At 41.9% G+C, this 18040-nt stretch overlaps 1 protein-coding gene across 1 annotated transcript in view; it reads right to left on the bottom strand.

Annotated features, from left to right (window-relative positions):
* The window catches only part of PKHD1 (PKHD1 ciliary IPT domain containing fibrocystin/polyductin), a 358183-nt gene that overhangs the window by 277180 nt on the left and 62963 nt on the right, over window positions 1–18040 (bottom strand). The window contains exon 35 of the mRNA XM_072143767.1: window positions 16210–16360. Within this exon, the coding sequence (XP_071999868.1) occupies window positions 16210–16360 (151 nt within the window). The remainder of the gene's footprint in view (window positions 1–16209; window positions 16361–18040) is intronic.

Genomic DNA, 18040 nt, shown 5'->3' with positions numbered 1-18040 from the left:
ACCTTCTATTTACAAAACATTCTGCAGAATCCAAGAGCTCAGAAGTTTGCAGAAGTTTGCAGAAACTACAGACAAGTGTCCCCCATGTAATTCTGCACAGTATCACCGGTGTGTCTGAGGGGGATACAGTGCAGAACGCGAGTTTGCGATTATTTCAGGGCATCTACGCCAGTGTTCTGGCTCAGAAGCCTTGATAAATAAGAACCATTGGGTCAGATTTATCATATGTTGGCACTAAGTGTGATTTTACCCCGGTTCCCTGCCACTCTCCGAAATCTGACCTGTCGTAGAATTGCGCCATAACGGGCGGGGCCAGGAACGCAAGGTGCAGCCCACTGCACGACTCCGCAACTCCCCCTCCCCACCCAACCAGTGTAGAGAGCTCGGCTCCGGGAATTGCAATCACGGCTTGTACTCCTGGTCCACATTTCCTGTTAGTGGAATGGACCACTTATAGGGGGATCCCTAATCGTAATGGACTTGCGTCTACCCTTTATTATATGGGTGGCAATTCATCTGACTGTCTACCATGTTTCATTACATTCCTCTGTAGGAACAACAATGATATCCCCAGGCAATTTCGGATATGGTATTTGCTGAGTGGGTGGAAGGGGACCCGGGGCAATCACCTGATCACCCTAGAATCACACAAAGATTTGTCTGTAGTAAGAAATCCCCTTTAACTCTACATATTATGGTTAGTTATCCCAAAACCACCAGGACCGACTCGGTACAACTTGCAGTGATATAATGATACTATATACCAGTGATGGGCAACCTTTTGAGCTTGGCGTGTCAAAATTTGCCAAAAAAACTAGCATAACTCGGGTGGTGTGTCACCTTGAGAAAAAAAACATAATTTTGTGATATTTATAGTTTAAATAACAAATATGTATAATTATTTAACTTCTAGGGTACTTTAACCCTAGGTTGTCTAATTGATCCTACCATGTACTTCCATACTACAGTATGGCAGTATATGGGGATTTTCCACATCTATTACTATGTGCAAATCGCACATTGTAATAGATCGGTTACAATCAGACACGTGTGGAATTGCTTAGTAACCTCCAAACTTTGTCATGAAAGTTCACAGGTTATAGTGAGTCGCAGGTGCCGCTGTCTGCATCTCCTTCATGAGGAGCAAAATAATCGCAATGTCTGACGATTTGCAAGGTGTTGTGATTATTTCAGGGCTTGTACGTCACAAAACTGACACACAAGCCCAGCTGACTGTATTTCATCATACAGTCACTGACATTTCTCACTGTATGATGTCTTGTATGTATGATGAGAGTGGTTGTCCTCCCTCATCCCTGCTGTGGAGATGGTCAGTGTAGAGGTGACCTACCACAACAACTCCCCCCAGCACAACTCTCAGGAGCTGCAGAGGAGTTTCTGGAGTTGATGGTCGGATCACCTCTACTGGTGCTGAGCCCCGGGATGATACCTGTGCTGACTGGAGACACGAGGCACAGCTCACACAGGGGGAGGGGCCGGCCCGATGGAGGAAGAGGAGGAGGAAGTGCTGTGAGCTCAGTGCATGACAATCTCTCAGCCTCCCGGCTACTTCACCTGGCCGTGTAGGAGCCGAGGATGAAACTTAACTCTCCGGCGGCCGCGTGTCACTGAAAATGGCTAGGCGTGTCAGCACTGACACGGGTGTCATAGGTTAGCCATCACTGCTATATACTATACTATAATATTATGAATAATAATGATATTACTATAATAATATAATAAAAATAACCAAAAATTAGATCAATAATAATGATAGTACTAAAATACCATATATACTCGAGTAAAAGCCTAGTTTTGCAGCACAAAAAAATTTGCTGAAAATCCAAACTTGGCTTATACTCAAGTAAAAAAAATATATCAAAACTCCCCTTTCCGGCTTCCCCCACTGCTGGCTATATACTGGGGCAGGGGGCTGGCTATATACTGAGGTAGGGGGTTGGCTATGTACTGGGGCAGGGGGCTGGCTATATACTATGGGGCAGGGTCCAGCAGGCTATATACTGGGGAGGCTGTGACCAATGCATTTCCCATCCTCGGCTTATACTTGAGTCAATAGGTTTTCCCAGGTTTTCGTGGTAAAATTAGGGGCCTCGGCTTATACTCGAGTATATATGGTAGTAATAAAACACAATAATAGCCATGATTACAAAAAAACAAAAAATTCCAAAAACTCGAATAGATTTCCCTGAGCCCCTAGATGTTCTGTCACACTCGGTTTCATTGTTTTATCTCCATGATTTAAATAAGAACCGATTTCCAAAACCTGGCGGACGACGGAAATATAAAAACTTGTTCACTTCAGCCTGAAAACCTCCCGATTGACTAAATTAATTGAATTAAAGGGAGTCAAGTAATCAGGCGACTACAGTAGAAATCTCTGAAACGCGCTATAGATTTTTTTTTTCTTTTCATTTTATTTCGCCTCAGTCCTAATAAAGTCAGCGAGAATCTCTGTCATAATTACAGAAGGGAGTGATGTGAAAAAAATCTAAAAAAATCGGAATTGCTCCCTAAGGTTTCAAGTCACTCGGTATCTTAACCTAAAAAAAAATCATGTGATCTCATCTTTTTTCCCATCACCAAGTCGACAAAACGAGTATCTAATCCCCCCCCCCCCCCCCCCGGGAGCCCCTGCCGTAAGGATTTCAATCTTCGTTAGCGTTCTCTAGGGTTAATACAATCCGATCACTTGCCTAAATGTTCCCGATAACATATGGTAAAGACTAAATATCAACAACATCGTTGGAATAATAAGAAAATATTTTTACCTTTTTTGGAAAAAAATAGCCCAAAGCAACGGGAAATAAATATAAAATTCAAAAAGAAGCTACTTTATTTATTTCCTTCACTTGCAGCTGATTTTTTTAAAATATTTTTTTCCCTACATTTCCTTCTTTTCCGAGGTCCCTTTTCTCATTTAGTCCAGCAGAGATTGTCCTCACGGAATGACCTTTTTTTTTTTTTCTAATTTTTTTTACGTCTTTTTTTTTTTTTTTTTGCCTCAGGCCCTGTTGCCCTCATGCCGGAGACTAGATAAAACGCTCTATCAAAGAATTTGAAAAAAAAAATCATTGGCAAAGCACGAGGTCTGATAGGGGCATCAATCCTAACCTGACACAGACCAGGGTCAACCATTTATCTCCTGACTTTGCCTGTGGTCATGGTGGCGGGCCGTCTTCACTCTGCATCTTCTTAACAGCTTCTCAGATGAAACTATGTTGTGTGGTAGAGGCGGCTGGACGGGGACTTTCCTGCCTCGAAATACTGCTGTGAGAATTTAGGGTGAATAATATAAATCCACTCTCTAGTGTCGATGCCGTCATCTATACATTTACTATCTTTCTGTTCTGATAAAAAACAAAACATATTTTGGCCCTGAATTGTTAACAATAGACACACAAAAAAAAATCTGAACATTTGTAATTATTAGTGGTATGAATAAAAAATATTCTGAAGGCCAAATTTTTTTTGTAGGGGGTTGTCTACTTTTTGTTCGAAGAATCAAACAACAAAAAGTAGATAGAGGGGGTTCTCCAAACACACAAAGAATCTGATGGCCACAACCTTTAACATCATTCTAAAAATCACCTCCCATGACCATGGGCATGGGTCATCTTCGAGAGTTAGCCGTTGTCGGCTATAGCATACTCCACAGTCTCCACTCTTCTGGGAAGAGATTTCACAAGATTTTGGAGAGTGTCTATGGGAACATATGTCTGTTCAGTAGTCAGCAGTTGTGAGGTCAAACATTGCTGTCTGACCTATGATGGGTGGTTTCATTCTTCCAAAAGAGGTTAGATGAGGTCAGAACTTTGTGAAGCCACTTAAGGTCTTCCACACCAAACCCATCACCCCATGTCAATGTTGGAACTTGTTGCATGACCTGTCTTACTCGAATGTTCCCCATAACCAAATGAAGGGAACATTTCCCCAATACATTTCTCATTGGGCATCACACATTCAAGTGCATAGTGCTTGGTGCTTCCACCAAACCTAGATGTATCCACCAATTAAGAGAGATGATTATCAATTCAAGAAACTCAGAAACGGTCATGTCTTCTCCTCTTATCCTAGTATCAGCCTCAGTCTAGGTGGACCTGGTCAGGGCTCTACTATTCACCATGGCCAGTGACAGATTAGAGGACAACCAGTTGACACAAAAAGTTGACAAAAGGGGTTCTCCTCAACACATGACCAAAAGAATTTGGACATCTGATGGCCACTACTTTAACATCATTCTGAAAATCACCTCCCATGACCATGGACATGGATCTTCTTTGCGGGTTTGGTTCTGTTGGTGGCTATAACATACTTCCCTCTCCTGGAAAGACAATTTAGAACATTTTGGAGAGTGTCTATGGGAACTTATGTCCGTTCGGTAAAAACAGCAGTTGTGAGGTCAAACATTGGTGTGTGACCTATGATGGGTGGTTTCATTCTTCCAAAAGAGGTTAGATGAGGTTGAGGTCAGAACTTTGTGAAGGCTCTTAAGGTCTTCCACACCAAACCCATCACCCCATGTCAATATTGGAACTTGTTGCATGACCTGTCTTACTCGAATGTTTCCCATAAACTTGGAAGGTAACCAAATGAAGGGAACATTTCTCCAATACATTTCTCATTGGGCATCACACATTCAAGTGCGTAGTGCTTGGTGCTTCCACCAAACCTAGATGTATCCACCAATTCACCAGACAGTGAGAGATGATTATCAATTCAAGAAACTCAGAAATGGTCATGTCTTCTCCTCTTATCCTACTATCAGCCTCAGTCTAGGTGGACCTGGTCAGGGCTCTACTCTTCACCATGGCCAGTGGAATTAGTCTTTCATACTTTCACTAGTCTTTCTTACAGGTTGAGTGTATTTATAGAAACTATGCAGCAACCATGTCCTCCAAAGGTTTAGATGATCTATGTAGCTATGCCTTGTGATGTGTGATAAAAGAAGGACATAAATGATGGACCCACCTTTCTGAAAGTATTCACACTTTTTATGTTAAGCCCCGACTCATGCACATTGGATAGTCCTTTGCTGAACATTGAAAGTTTTCTCCTGTGACTCCCTCAAATACATGTGCATAGGCCTCCCACTGGGGCCTGGCCTAATGGGGTAGCTGGATTCCCCTGGTACCTGAGTGGCTGGCTTCAGCATGGCCTCATCCATGCAAGGGGATGCAAGAAGACAGAGAGGCCACGATAAGATGGAAGGTTCTTCCTGGGGAACTCCTGGTGTATGTGTGCTGTCAGGATCCCTGGGTAGATGGTGGAGGGGAGGCCCGTGATGTTAGCGGCCGACAGGGATCACACGTGGAGACAGATGTAGAACATCAAACTTAAAGACTATTTATTTAAAGGCTTCAATGAAGCTACGGGAATAGGCTGAAGTATTGGTCCTATCTGCCAATGTCCGAGGTAGCTGGCTGGATGCGGTGTGATATAATAAGCTCACAGCCTAGATGGAGGAGAAGGTAGCTTTAGCATCAAGGTTAGGGCAGTCCCTGTATAGGTGCAGGGCTGCAGCAAGCCTGATGGAGGGCGATAATCTTCAGGTGAGACAGCAGCAGCAGGCTGTCATCTGATGTGTATGGGGGACTTTACAGTGGTGGCTTTTTGGGAGTCAAAGTAATGACTTTTAAAGGATATGATAACATAAATATCAGAGAAACCTTGGGCAAAAGTTTGCAGACTGTGTGGGGGTTGTATCGTATGATTCAAGCCCCACTACTGGCACCCACCATTTGTCCCATTACCAGGATTTTGCACCTTTTTTTCATTATGTTTTCTACTCTAACATCCTCTGTGACATCCTGCTTTTCTCCATCATCTTCCTTTTTACTGTGATATTTTCAAAATCCACTATGATAAACCAGGGACATTACTCATAGATCCAGACACCATGACTGCGGTAATCTTCTTATATTTGTTTTCCATGGCTTTATTGATTTCTAAAACCAACTGTTAAAATTATGTTAATGAGCCTGAAGGGCTCCTGGGGGTGTTACAAGAGCCCCTCAGTGCTGCAGCTGCATTGGATTTCCCTCAGCACTTCCTCTGTCCCTCTGCCTGCTGTAATCTCACGGCAGCAGTGAGAGGAGCGAAGCGCTGAGGGAGCAGGGGGGGGGCAGGTGAGAGTATAACAACCTGTGAAGCTACAGCACAAAGTAGTTCTATTAGAGCCCCTCTGGTCATAAGCATCATTTTAAAAGTAGAGACCGCACATAGGGTTCAGCGGACTCAAACTTTGCCATACTTTTGATCCCCTGGCCCTGACCCAGATCTTCATTGGAAGTTCAGGTCCGGCTCAACCCACCACTGGTAACACCTGTGATCAGTACTGGCACCAATTACTTTCATTAACTGTTTAAATGCCGCCAGCCAATTTAAATGCTGCCTATGGCATATAAGCAGCTAGCACATGCAATGGTTCGGGTTCAGTACCGAAACCTAGGCCAGAACCTCCATGGGTCCACTCATCACTAACCATGGATAACACATATAAGAAGATTACCACAGTCTTGGTGCCTGGATCTATGAGTAAGTGTCCCTGGTTTATCATAATGAATTCTGATGGTAGATTTCCTTTAACCCCTTAAGGACGCAGCCATTTTACAGCTTAAGGCTCAGCCCGATTTTTTGGATTCTGACTTGCTTCGCTTTATATGGTTATAACTTTTGAACACTGTTACTTATCAAAACGATTCTGAGATTGTTTTTTCCCCACATGTTGTACTTCATTTTAGTGGTAAATGTTGGCTGATAAGTTTTGCGTTTATTTACAAAAAAAAGAAAATATGATAAATTTTTTGAAAAATTTGCCATTTTCGAAATTCAAAATCATTGCGTTTTCAGGCAGATAGATTTACCACCTAAATAAGTTGCTGAATAACATTTCCCATTTGTCTACTTTACATTTTCATAATTTCTGAAATGTCTGGATAATTTATTTTGACGTCACGCGGCTTACAAATAGAATATCGCTTTTCCGGATTTTCAGAATTGACTATTTTGGGGATAAATACAGTTTTGAATGAAATTTTACATATTTAGCATCAAACCCCCCTATATAATCTACCCATTTTCAAATCTGCACCCCTCAATCTATCAGAAACAGCTTTTACGAAGATTGTTAACCCCTTGAGATCTTCATAGTAATTGAATCAAAATGGAGGTGAAATTTAGAATGGTCATATTGTTCCCTTATACGTTCATTTAGCACTAAAATTTACACATTTCCAAAATATAAAAAGAGAAAACCCACCATACAATTTGTTCTGCAATTTCTCCTGAGTACAAAGACCCCCCACATGTGGCTGTGACTTGTTTTATGGGCGCACAGCGAGACGCAGAAGGGAAGGAGAGCCCTGCAGCTGCCAGGATTTTAGTTTCCTCATTGGCCCCTTTTGAAGGCTATAAAATTTTCGCTTTTTCGTTATTGGGGCCATGTGACGGCATTTTTTTTGCGGGATGAGATGCTTTTTCCATTGTTACCATTTTGGGGTTGGTATCACCTATTGTTGAAAATTTAGGAACTTTTTTTTGAGGGCAGGAGTAGAAAAGCATCAATTCTGTACTGGATTTTTGACTTTTTTTTTTTTGGTGTTCACCGTATAGACTAATAATCATGTTAGCTTTATTCTATGGGTTGATACGATTACGGGGATACCAGACATGAATATATTTTCTTACGTTTTACTAAATTTGTCAAACAAAACCCTAATGTGGGGAAAAATCTATAATTTTTGTATTGCCGTCTTCCAAGTGGCATAACTTTGTTACGTTTTTGGCTACGGAGCTGGTTGATGGCTTGTTTTTTGCGGGACATGTTGTACTTTGCACCAGTATCATGTCTAAGTACATATGGTTTTTTGGTCGCATTTTATAGCATTTTTTGTGGGATTGAAAAGGTAAAAATCATAATTTTTGGAGGGTTTATAACAGTTTTTTTTTACGGCGTTTATCGTGGGGGTTCAATAATGATTTACTTTTATTCTACGGGTTGTTACGGACGCGGTGATACTATATATGTGGGGTTTGTGTTATGATTTAGACTTTTTTTTTGAGTTATATGTCTCTTTATATGTTTTGGGGGTTTGGGGCATTTTTAGTGATTTATGGCTTTATTTTTTTATTGAATAACTTTTTTTTTTACTTTTTTACTTTTATACCATGGGACATGAACAAGAAATCCTCTGATTGCTTGTTCATGATAATATTCTGCAATACTCATGTATTGCAGAGTATTATCAGTGTCAGCCTATGCACTTGCATAGGCTGGCACTTTGCCAGTAAGATGACGTCACAGACGCCATCTTACTGGCAATTCTTGCTAGTAACTCTGGGGTCCAGATCGGACCCCAGAGTTACTATAGCAACGATCGGCGCCCCCCGAAAACGGTTCGGGGGGGCCGATCGTGGGGGAAAGACACCCCAGATGCTTGTTAGATGCCGCGGTCGCGCTGACCGCGGCATCTAAAGGGTTAAGCACCCGCGATCGGAGACAACTCCGATCGCGGGTGTTACACTGGGGTGCCGGCTATTAGTTACAGCCGGCACCCCGTGTTTCCCGATGCCGGTTCGGCTCTGATCCAGAGCCGAGCCGGCATAGGCGCCGTGGCGGATATATCCGCCACTGAGCGCTAAGTCACTGCGCTCCGTGGCGGATATATCCGCCGCGGAGCGTGAAGGGGTTAAGCTGTATATAATGACACTACACTGTATATAATGACATCATCTACTTATGATAACTCCACATTATATGTTAGACAAGCTGTAGATCCCGATGTTGCCCGGGATAGTTAATAACTGCTCTGAGCTGTCACAAGATAGAATCAGTTAACAAAATAATATTTTATATCTATCTAATATTTATCTCCCCTGCCTGTCTCTCTGTCACTAATTTCCCCTGCATTTCTCTCTGTCACTCACTCTCCCTGCCTTTCTATCTGTCCCTCACTCTCCCTGACTGTCTCTATGTCCATCACTTTCCCTGACTGTCTCTCTCTCACTCACTCTCTCTGACTGCCTGTCTTTCACTAACTCCTCCTGCCTGTCTCTCACTCACTCTGTCTCTCTGTTACTCGCTCTCCCTGACTGTCTGTCTGTCCCTCACTTTCCCTGACTGTCTCTGTCACTCACTCCTCCTGTCTCTCTGTCCCTCACTTTCCCTGACTGTCTCTGCCACTCACTCCTCCTGTCTCTCTGTCCCTCACTCTCCCTGCCTGTCTCTGTCACTCACTCTCCCTGTCTCTCTCTCACACTCTCTGCCCGTCTCACTTTCTCTGCCCCTCTCTCACTTTCCCTGTCTGTCTCTCTGTCTCTATCCATCTTACCTCACACATAAGCCTCTTATGCTCATTAGTTATAGTAACCAATCAAACCTCAGAGCTCATATTAATCACCTGTGGCAGAATAGCAACCAATCACGGCTCAGCTTCCAACTGCCTCAGCACGGCCTCATCCACACAATTTTGGAAATGAAATTGGGGTAAAAATTTCGGCTCAAAATCTAGTCTGTAACGTTCCCTGAGTCACAGAAAGCGACTGTGCAAAATTTGATGATTGTAAACGCGACGGTACAGATTCCTTTAGTGGACATACACACATACACACACATACATACATACACACACATACATACATATACACACATACATCCAGCTTTATATATTAGAATACACCACACTAAACCTAGATCTAAACCTAGATCCTGAACCACTGGCTATAAGGAACGACCCCTGCTCCGAGAGCTCACACTAGTCCCTCGCTCCGTAGACCTACACGCGGATCACTAAGTAGGAAAAAAAACTTTTCTGAGCAGAGGAAGTTGAATTGAAAAGACTGATCCAGGATGAAACTGCAAAAGAATTTCTCTCTTCCTGCAGTTTCAGCAGGTTTTAAGTCTCCCCATCAGTGTCAGCGCCATTGACATCTCATTATAAGCTGCGGGTGGACGTGGACAGGTACAGCGAGGAAGCGCTCTACAATGTCTCCTCTTCATACGATGACACACGGCACTAATTAACTCCTATGGGACAATCAGCGCCTTATTCTAGGAGGGTAAGCTAAATTATCTCGCCTCCTAGACTGATACAACGTGGCAGTGCCGAGATCCTACAGAGATTGCTCCCCCGCTAATAAACTTAGCTACAAAAGGTAAAAGGATAACCGGCTAATGAACCTGGCGCCCGGCACGCGGGTGACCCAGATAAGTCCCGCGCCTCCCGCCGCTTCCCGCCATAATTTCCTTTGGATTAGCTGTAAATCCCATCCCCTTTAAATGACTTATAATTTAAATGCAGATGCACAATGAATAAACACTTAAATGGGTCTCGGCTCTCGTCTCCGAAGATATTTTTATAATTTTTCCTGGCGCTTATTTTTTTTTCATTCTCGGTCGTTTTGGAATTTTTTTTCTTTTTTTTTCTTATCGCCGCGCTGATTTTCAATGCATCATTGGCTTTTATTCCAAATCTAATGTGAGTCGCATTAAGGCTGCTCTTTACTGTTTGCCTATATCCTACTGTTAGCGCCGATTTCCAGCTACTTTTCAGACAAACAATCTGTTGGGAAATGACAAAGCAGATGTGAGAAGAGTAAACCCCCGTGATTAATGCTGATAGCCTCCCAATGAACCATGTGCAGGGGGGGGGGGGGGCTGCAGACATAAATAATTTTTGGGGGTCTTTGTGTTCCTTGGATATGTGCACCACCGGGTGGTAGGTGTTTTTGCAGGTAGAATTAAAAAAAAACTTAATGGAGTGGCCAAGCATCGAGACCGAAAATGCAACAAGAAAGATGTAAAATCGGAATGAAACATGAATGGAGAGAAAATGCCTATATATACTAGATATATTTCAAATGTGGTTGAAAAAAATATTTTTGTTGTGTATGAACAACAATTAAAAAGTTTGCTTTTAACCACAGGTCCATTGCTCGGTCTAATAATTCTTAGTGGGGCCTTCAGTTGGAGGTCCATTTCTGGGCCTAATAAGCACTCCAGCTGATGGTCTATAGTAGGGTCTTGATGGGGTTTTAGCTAAGGATTCATTGCTTGGCTTATAAAGCCTTAGGTGGGGTCTTCAGTCTTTTTGCTGGGCCTAATGATTCTTTAGTGGGACCTTTATTTAAAGATTCTTTGCTGGACCTATTACGTCCTAGGTGGAGCCTTCAACTAAAGGATTATTGCTGGGCCTAATAAGTCTTTGGTCGGACCCTCATCTAAAGGTTCTTTGCTGGGCCTAGTAAGCCATTCATGGGGCCTTCAACTAAGGTATCTCTGCTGGGCCTAATAAGCCTTTGGTGGGACCTTCATCTAAGGGTTATTTGCTGGGCTTATTAAGCCCTTCATGGGGCCTTCAACTAAGGTTTCTCTGCTGGGCCTCATAAGCCTTTAGTGCGACCTTCATCTAAGGGTTATTAGCTGAGCCTAGTAAGCCCTTCATGGGGCCTTCAACTAAGGTATCTCTGCTGGGCCTAATAAGCCTTTGGTGGGTCCTTCATCGAAGGGTTATTTGCTGGGCCTAGTAAGCCCTTCATGGGGCCTTCAACTAAGGTTTCTCTGCTAGGCCTAATAAGCCTTTGGTGGGACCTTCATCTAAGGGTTATTTGCTGGGCTTAGTAAGCCCTTCATGGGACCTGCATCTGAGGGTTATTAGCTAGGCCTAATAAGTCCTTGGTTTGGTCTAATAAGTCTTTGGTGTGCTCTTTAGTTGGGGTCCCTTTCTGGGCCTTGAAATCCCTTGCTGGGGCTTTCAGCTTGAGCTTGCTGAGTTAATTTAACCTCATTGTTTGATTCTTTGAATTTCTATTCTTACTTGACAAGTGGGATAAATAACACAGGCAAAAACGTAGATCTAATGAAGGAAAAGGGATGTGAACTGTATGATGCTAAATGCCTGCTTTATGCTACTGTGACCAGACTAGAACTAGTACAAAGACTGATGTCCTGTGAGTGTGTTTTATAAATGTTTTATTCCCTGTTGTCTAGTGGAAGAGTCGCTAGAATGCTTAATTTCTTAGTAGATTTTACTACCAACTAGACTTCCAAGGGTCAATTTCCTGTGCTAATAATTTCTTGGTGAGGGGTCAATTTCCTATTGGGCCTATTCGGCCCTTGACAGAAGCTTCAGTTGAGGGTCAAGTGACCTTTTTCTAGGTCTAATAATTCTTGGATCAGGACTTCAGCCAAAGATCTACTGCATTGTCTAATAAGCAGTTGGTTTCAGCTGAGCTTTCAGCTAGGAGTCGATTGATAGGCCTAATAAGCCCTCTATAGGGCCTATGCTAAGGATCCACTGCTTGGCCTAATAAGTCAATGGTGGGGTATTCAGCTGGGAGTCAATTGCTAGGCCTAGTAAGTCTTAGACAGGGCCTTCAACTAAGGGTTCACTGGTTGACTTATTAAGCCCTTGGAGGGGCAGTTGGAAGTTTGTTTTGGGGTCTAATAAGTGACTGGTTGGCCAGTGATGGGTCGCACAAGTTATTGGGGTCTTCAGTTGGTTGTCCATTGCTGTGCCCATGAAGCCCTTGGTGCTGCACACAGCTAGGGATTCATTGTTGGCCCTAATTAACCTCATTGTTGGCCAGGAGCTACATTTCTAGAAATTCTGAAAATTCTGAACTGACCAGGGGAAAAAATAAAAAAAAAGCAAAAAGTTAGATCTAATGAAGGAAACCGGACACTAATGGGATGTTACAGAATGGGGCATATTTACTAAGGGTCCGTCGGACTCATTTCCGTCAGGTTTTGCGACTTTTTTAAAGATTTGCCCTGAATTGCCCCGGGTTTTTGGCACACGAGATCGGATAGTGGCGCATCGGCGTCGGCTTGCATGCGACGCAAATCGGGGGGCGTGGCCAACTGATTCAGACAAACCGAGGAATTTAAAAACCAAATTGTGTCACAAGCCATGCACTCACATGCACCAGGAAGAAGATGGTGAACTCCAGCAGACCTAGGCGGGGGAAGCGACGGATGCAGGAAATTGGACGCACGATCTTAGTGAATCGCAGCAGCTCCGAATCCTCGTCAGACATTCTGGATCGGCGGCGTCAACGGGACGGGTAAGTAAATGTGCCCCCATGTCTCTTATCTTCTGCCACCACCGCCATGCTCCAGCAGCTGGGACTAGTACAAGGCATGGGAGCTCACAATCTAATACTTTGCTCTTGTATGATAACAGCAGTAATGGCCATTATTTATTGACACAGTCATTAGGTTAATAGTCTATAGGGAGCGTTCTTAAGGACTCTTGCCCATCTGGACCGCTCCCGTCTAATATATTATTGACTAAGACATTGTTATTTTGTATCATTTAAGTTTTCCTGAAAGTAGATTAATGCTCCGGAGGTGATTAATGGAGACCTGTAATCATTATCACTCTGAGGACCTACATGACAAATGACGACGGCCTCAGCCGTGGAGGATATGAAATCGTTAGCGGTGGTGAGCGGAGCGTGACACGTCTAATGGGAATGATGAACTACGCCAACAAGTGGGGAAGTCACCGCAACGCCATGGTCACCACTTACCAACCTGAGCTCCCCCTTCACCACGGACACTGCAGGTCACTACATGCCATACAAGTCCTACTGAAATGTCCCACAACATTTAAAAGTGTCCACATCCAGATCCTTACACAAGCTGCACTACCTGTACCCTGCGCGTGATGTCACCGGCTCTCCAGCACTTCCTATGTAGGCGTGCGCACGGTCATGCGTTTGGTGCGCCGAAGCTGCTTCAAATATAAACATTAAAAAGTGTTTAAACTGCAATACAGCGGCTTAGGACAATAACGAAAGTAAGCTCCGGCACCAGCTCACCCTGACCCGATGCTCGGTATTTGCAATTTATGTATTAATCAATTATCCCTCTCTATCTGTCTACAATCTCTATCTATCTATCTATCTCATATCTATCTGTCTACAATCTCTATCTATCTATCTATCTATCTATCTCATATCTATCTCATATCTATCTATCTATCTTTCTATCTATCTCATATCTATCTATCTCATATCTATCTGTCTACAATCTCTATCTATCTATCTATCTATCTATCTTTCTATCTATCTATCTATCTCATATCTATCTATCTATCTATCTATCTATCTCATATCTATCTATCTCATATCTATCTATCTATCTCATATCTATCTATCTATCTATCTATCTCATATCTATCTATCTATCTATCTATCTATCTATCTATCTATCTATCTATCTATCTGTCTACAATCTCTATCTATCTATCTATCTATCTATCTATCTATCTATCTATCTCATATCTATCTATCTCATATCTATCTATCTATCTCATATCTATCTATCTCATATCTATCTATCTCATATCTATCTCATATCTATCTATCTCATATCTATCTATCTATCTCATATCTATCTATCTATCTATCTATCTATCTATCTCATATCTATCTATCTATCTATCTATCTATCTATCTATCTATCTATCTATCTAATATCTATCTCATATCTATCTATCTATCTATCTATCTATCTCATATCTATCTATCTATCTCATATCTATCTATTTCATATCTATCTATCTATCTCATATCTATCTATCTCATATCTATCTATCTATCTATCTATCTCATATCTATCTATCTATCTATCTCATATCTATCTATCTCATATCTATCTATCTCATATCTATCTATCTATCTATCTATCTCATATCTATCTATCTATCTATCTATCTATCTATCTCATATCTATCTATCTATCTCATATCTATCTATCTATCTCATATCTATCTATCTATCTATCTTTTATCTGTTTATCTTCTGTTTGTTTCAGATAACTATCTATTTCAGAAATATCGATAATCATCTATCTATCTATCTATCTATCTCATATCTATCTATCTGTCTACAATATCTATCTATCTATCTATCTATCTACCTCATATCTATCTATCTATCTCCTATCTATCTATCTATCTATCTATCTATCTATCTATCTATCTGTCTATCTATCTCATATCTATCTATCTATCTATCTATCTCATATCTATCTATCTCATATCTATCTCATATCTATCTATCTATCTCCTATCTATCTATCTATCTATCTATCTATCTATCTATCATTTATCTGTTTATCTTCTGTTTGTTTCAGATAACTATCTATTTCAGAAATATCTATAATCATCTATCTATGTATCTATGACTATATAACAATGTCTGGCAGTGTACGCTGTGGCGGTTTGGGCCACTTATTCTGGACCTGTCATTGGTCATACTGTAGCTGGCACCTCATAACTGGTACTATATGGGAGCACTATATGGCGGTAGTGTGTTAGGCGGCACAATGGGGCAGATTTACTTACCCGGTCCATTCTCGATCCAGTGGCGCGTTCTCTGCGCTGGATTCGGGTCCGGATGGGATCCACTAAGGTAGTTCCTCCGAAGTCCACCAGGTGGCGCTGCTGCGCTGAAGTTCCCCGGAATGCACTGATCTTCACCAAGCCGGACCGAGTGAAGGTAAGTGCGAGTCCCGGGACACTTTTTTTTTTTAAATGTGTCGCTTTTTCCGAATCCGTCGGGTTTTCGTTCGGCCACGCCCCCCCGATTTCCGTCGCGTGCATGCCAGCGCCAATGCGCCACAATCCGATCACGTGCACAAAAATCCTGGGGCAATTCAGGGGAAATCGGCGCAAATCGGAAATATTTGGGTAACACGCCGGGAAACCGCGAATCGGGCCCTTAGTAAATGACCCCCAATATGTCAGTAAGTCACCCTTTGGATATACCTGTAGAATTCTTAAAACTGGGTTCTGCAGCAGCTGAGCGGTCTAATACTTCCATCTAACAAATGTCTGACCTCTCTATATAAATATACTGCACTATAGTGCTGCCTTACCGCCATATACCCCCCCCCCCACACACACAATCCGCCAAATTTATACAAAAAGACACAAATGACTTAAAATAAACCTAAAACCTCATCTCATTTACTGTACAATTCACTTCATTTATTCCCCACCTTCGTACAAATGAGATGTTTAACTGCGTCTTTGGCGTCATACATCACCGCAAACCCACACGCCTCGTCCTAAATTATGATTTTTTTTCCCCCCTCCTAATGTTCACATTGTTACAAATTTAATTTTTAAACTGTTTGAATCAGTCTGTAAAAAAAAAAAAACCCTCCAGATTGGATTATACCTGAGTGTTCTGGAGCCAGTTTTTCCGTATCGCAGTAATCTGGGCGGTAATTGGCTGATTAGGCGCCTCGCACTCCATCTCTGCCTCCGTTGCCATGGTGACGCTACAGGAGCCATTATAGATGAGGACTTCATCTTCTTCCACTTTAGGGCTGAAACGAGGAAGAAGGAGGGGGGGGCAGGGGGGGTGTCATCAATCTTAATGAAATGCAATTATTTTTGCTCTTATTAATCATCGCGAGCCATTAGCTTGTGGCAAGTTACCGGCCGCCATTTATCAAACTTTGCAAATTTCGGTAATTTTGTTTCCATTCTTTTTTTTATCGTTTATTTGTTTTTTCGCTGATCTGCAGCCTGTACCGCACACGTGCGACAGATACATCACAGCGATCGCTATCACACACACACAAAACGCCAACACGTGTTCCGAGAGTCGCAACATTGTCTACAGCGCCGATACATTGTGCTCCCTTCTCTAACCTGGATTCCTCCGGAGCGATGGGAAGGGGGTGTAACAGGGGGGGGGGGGGGGGATTGGAATTCCATTGACGCAACTGCATCAACCGCTCCCCAATTCCTACTGTGAAAAAATGAGGCAATTTAGGATTCCTATTCCCTCTCCTCAGTTTATGGCAATCAGATTCTCGGCACATCGCGTGCTACATTAACTTACTAACTTAATTAAACTTACTTAACAGCCCAGAATAAGCAGATTCGATATATGTGCCAGTTATTCTGCCAGATACGGACTTTAATGCTTTGTAGGAAGAGAGGGGGGGGGGGGTCTGGAGTTTAGATTCTGCTTTGTATAAGATTCTTATGTATTTAGTAAAAAGGGAGGAATCTATCTATCTATACAGTCATGAATAGGACACTAGACCATTAGAAATGATTACGATAATTAGCAAACAGCAAAACATGAACCAGTAGGTGGCAGCACTGAGCGCATCATTGCTATGTATATCAATCATATATAATGTTCAAAGCACTGACATTATGTACTAGAATATAACTACTATAATACTGCCCCCTATGTACAAGAATGTAACTACTATAATACTGCCCCCTATGTACAGGAATATAACTACTATAATACTGCCCCCTATGTACAAGAATATAACTACTATAATACTGCCCCCTATGTACAAGAATATAACTACTATAATACTGCCCCCTATGTACAAGAATATAACCACTATAATACTGCCCCCTATGTACAAGAATATAACTACTATAATACTACCCCCTATGTACAAGAATATAACTACTATAATACTGCCCCCTATGTACAGGAATATAACTACTATAATACTGCCCCCTATGTACAAGAATGTAACTACTATAATACTGCTCCCTATGTACAAGAATGTAACTACTATAATACTGCCCCCTATGTACAAGAATATAACTACTATAATACTATCCCCTATGTACAAGAATATAACTACTATAATACTGCCCCTATATACAAGAATATAACTACTATAATACTGCCTCCTATGTACAGGAATATAACTACTATAATACTGCCCCTGTACAAGAATATAACTACTATAATACAGCCCCCTATGTACAGGAATATAACTAGTATAATACTGCCCCCTATATACAAGAATATAACTACTATAATACTGCCCCCTATGTACAAGAATATAACTACTATAATACTGCCCCTATGTACAGGAATATAACTACTATAATACTGCCCCATGTACAAGAATATAACTACTATAATACTGCCCCCTATGTACAAGAATATAACTACTATAATACTGCCCCCTATGTACAAGAATATAACCACTATAATACTGCCCCCTATGTACAAGAATATA

The sequence above is a fragment of the Engystomops pustulosus genome, chromosome 3, assembly GCF_040894005.1.
Source record: "Engystomops pustulosus chromosome 3, aEngPut4.maternal, whole genome shotgun sequence".
Taxonomy (NCBI): Eukaryota; Metazoa; Chordata; class Amphibia; order Anura; family Leptodactylidae; genus Engystomops; species Engystomops pustulosus.
Note: the sequence above shows the minus strand (reverse complement) of the source record. Positions and strands in the feature narration are given on the sequence as shown.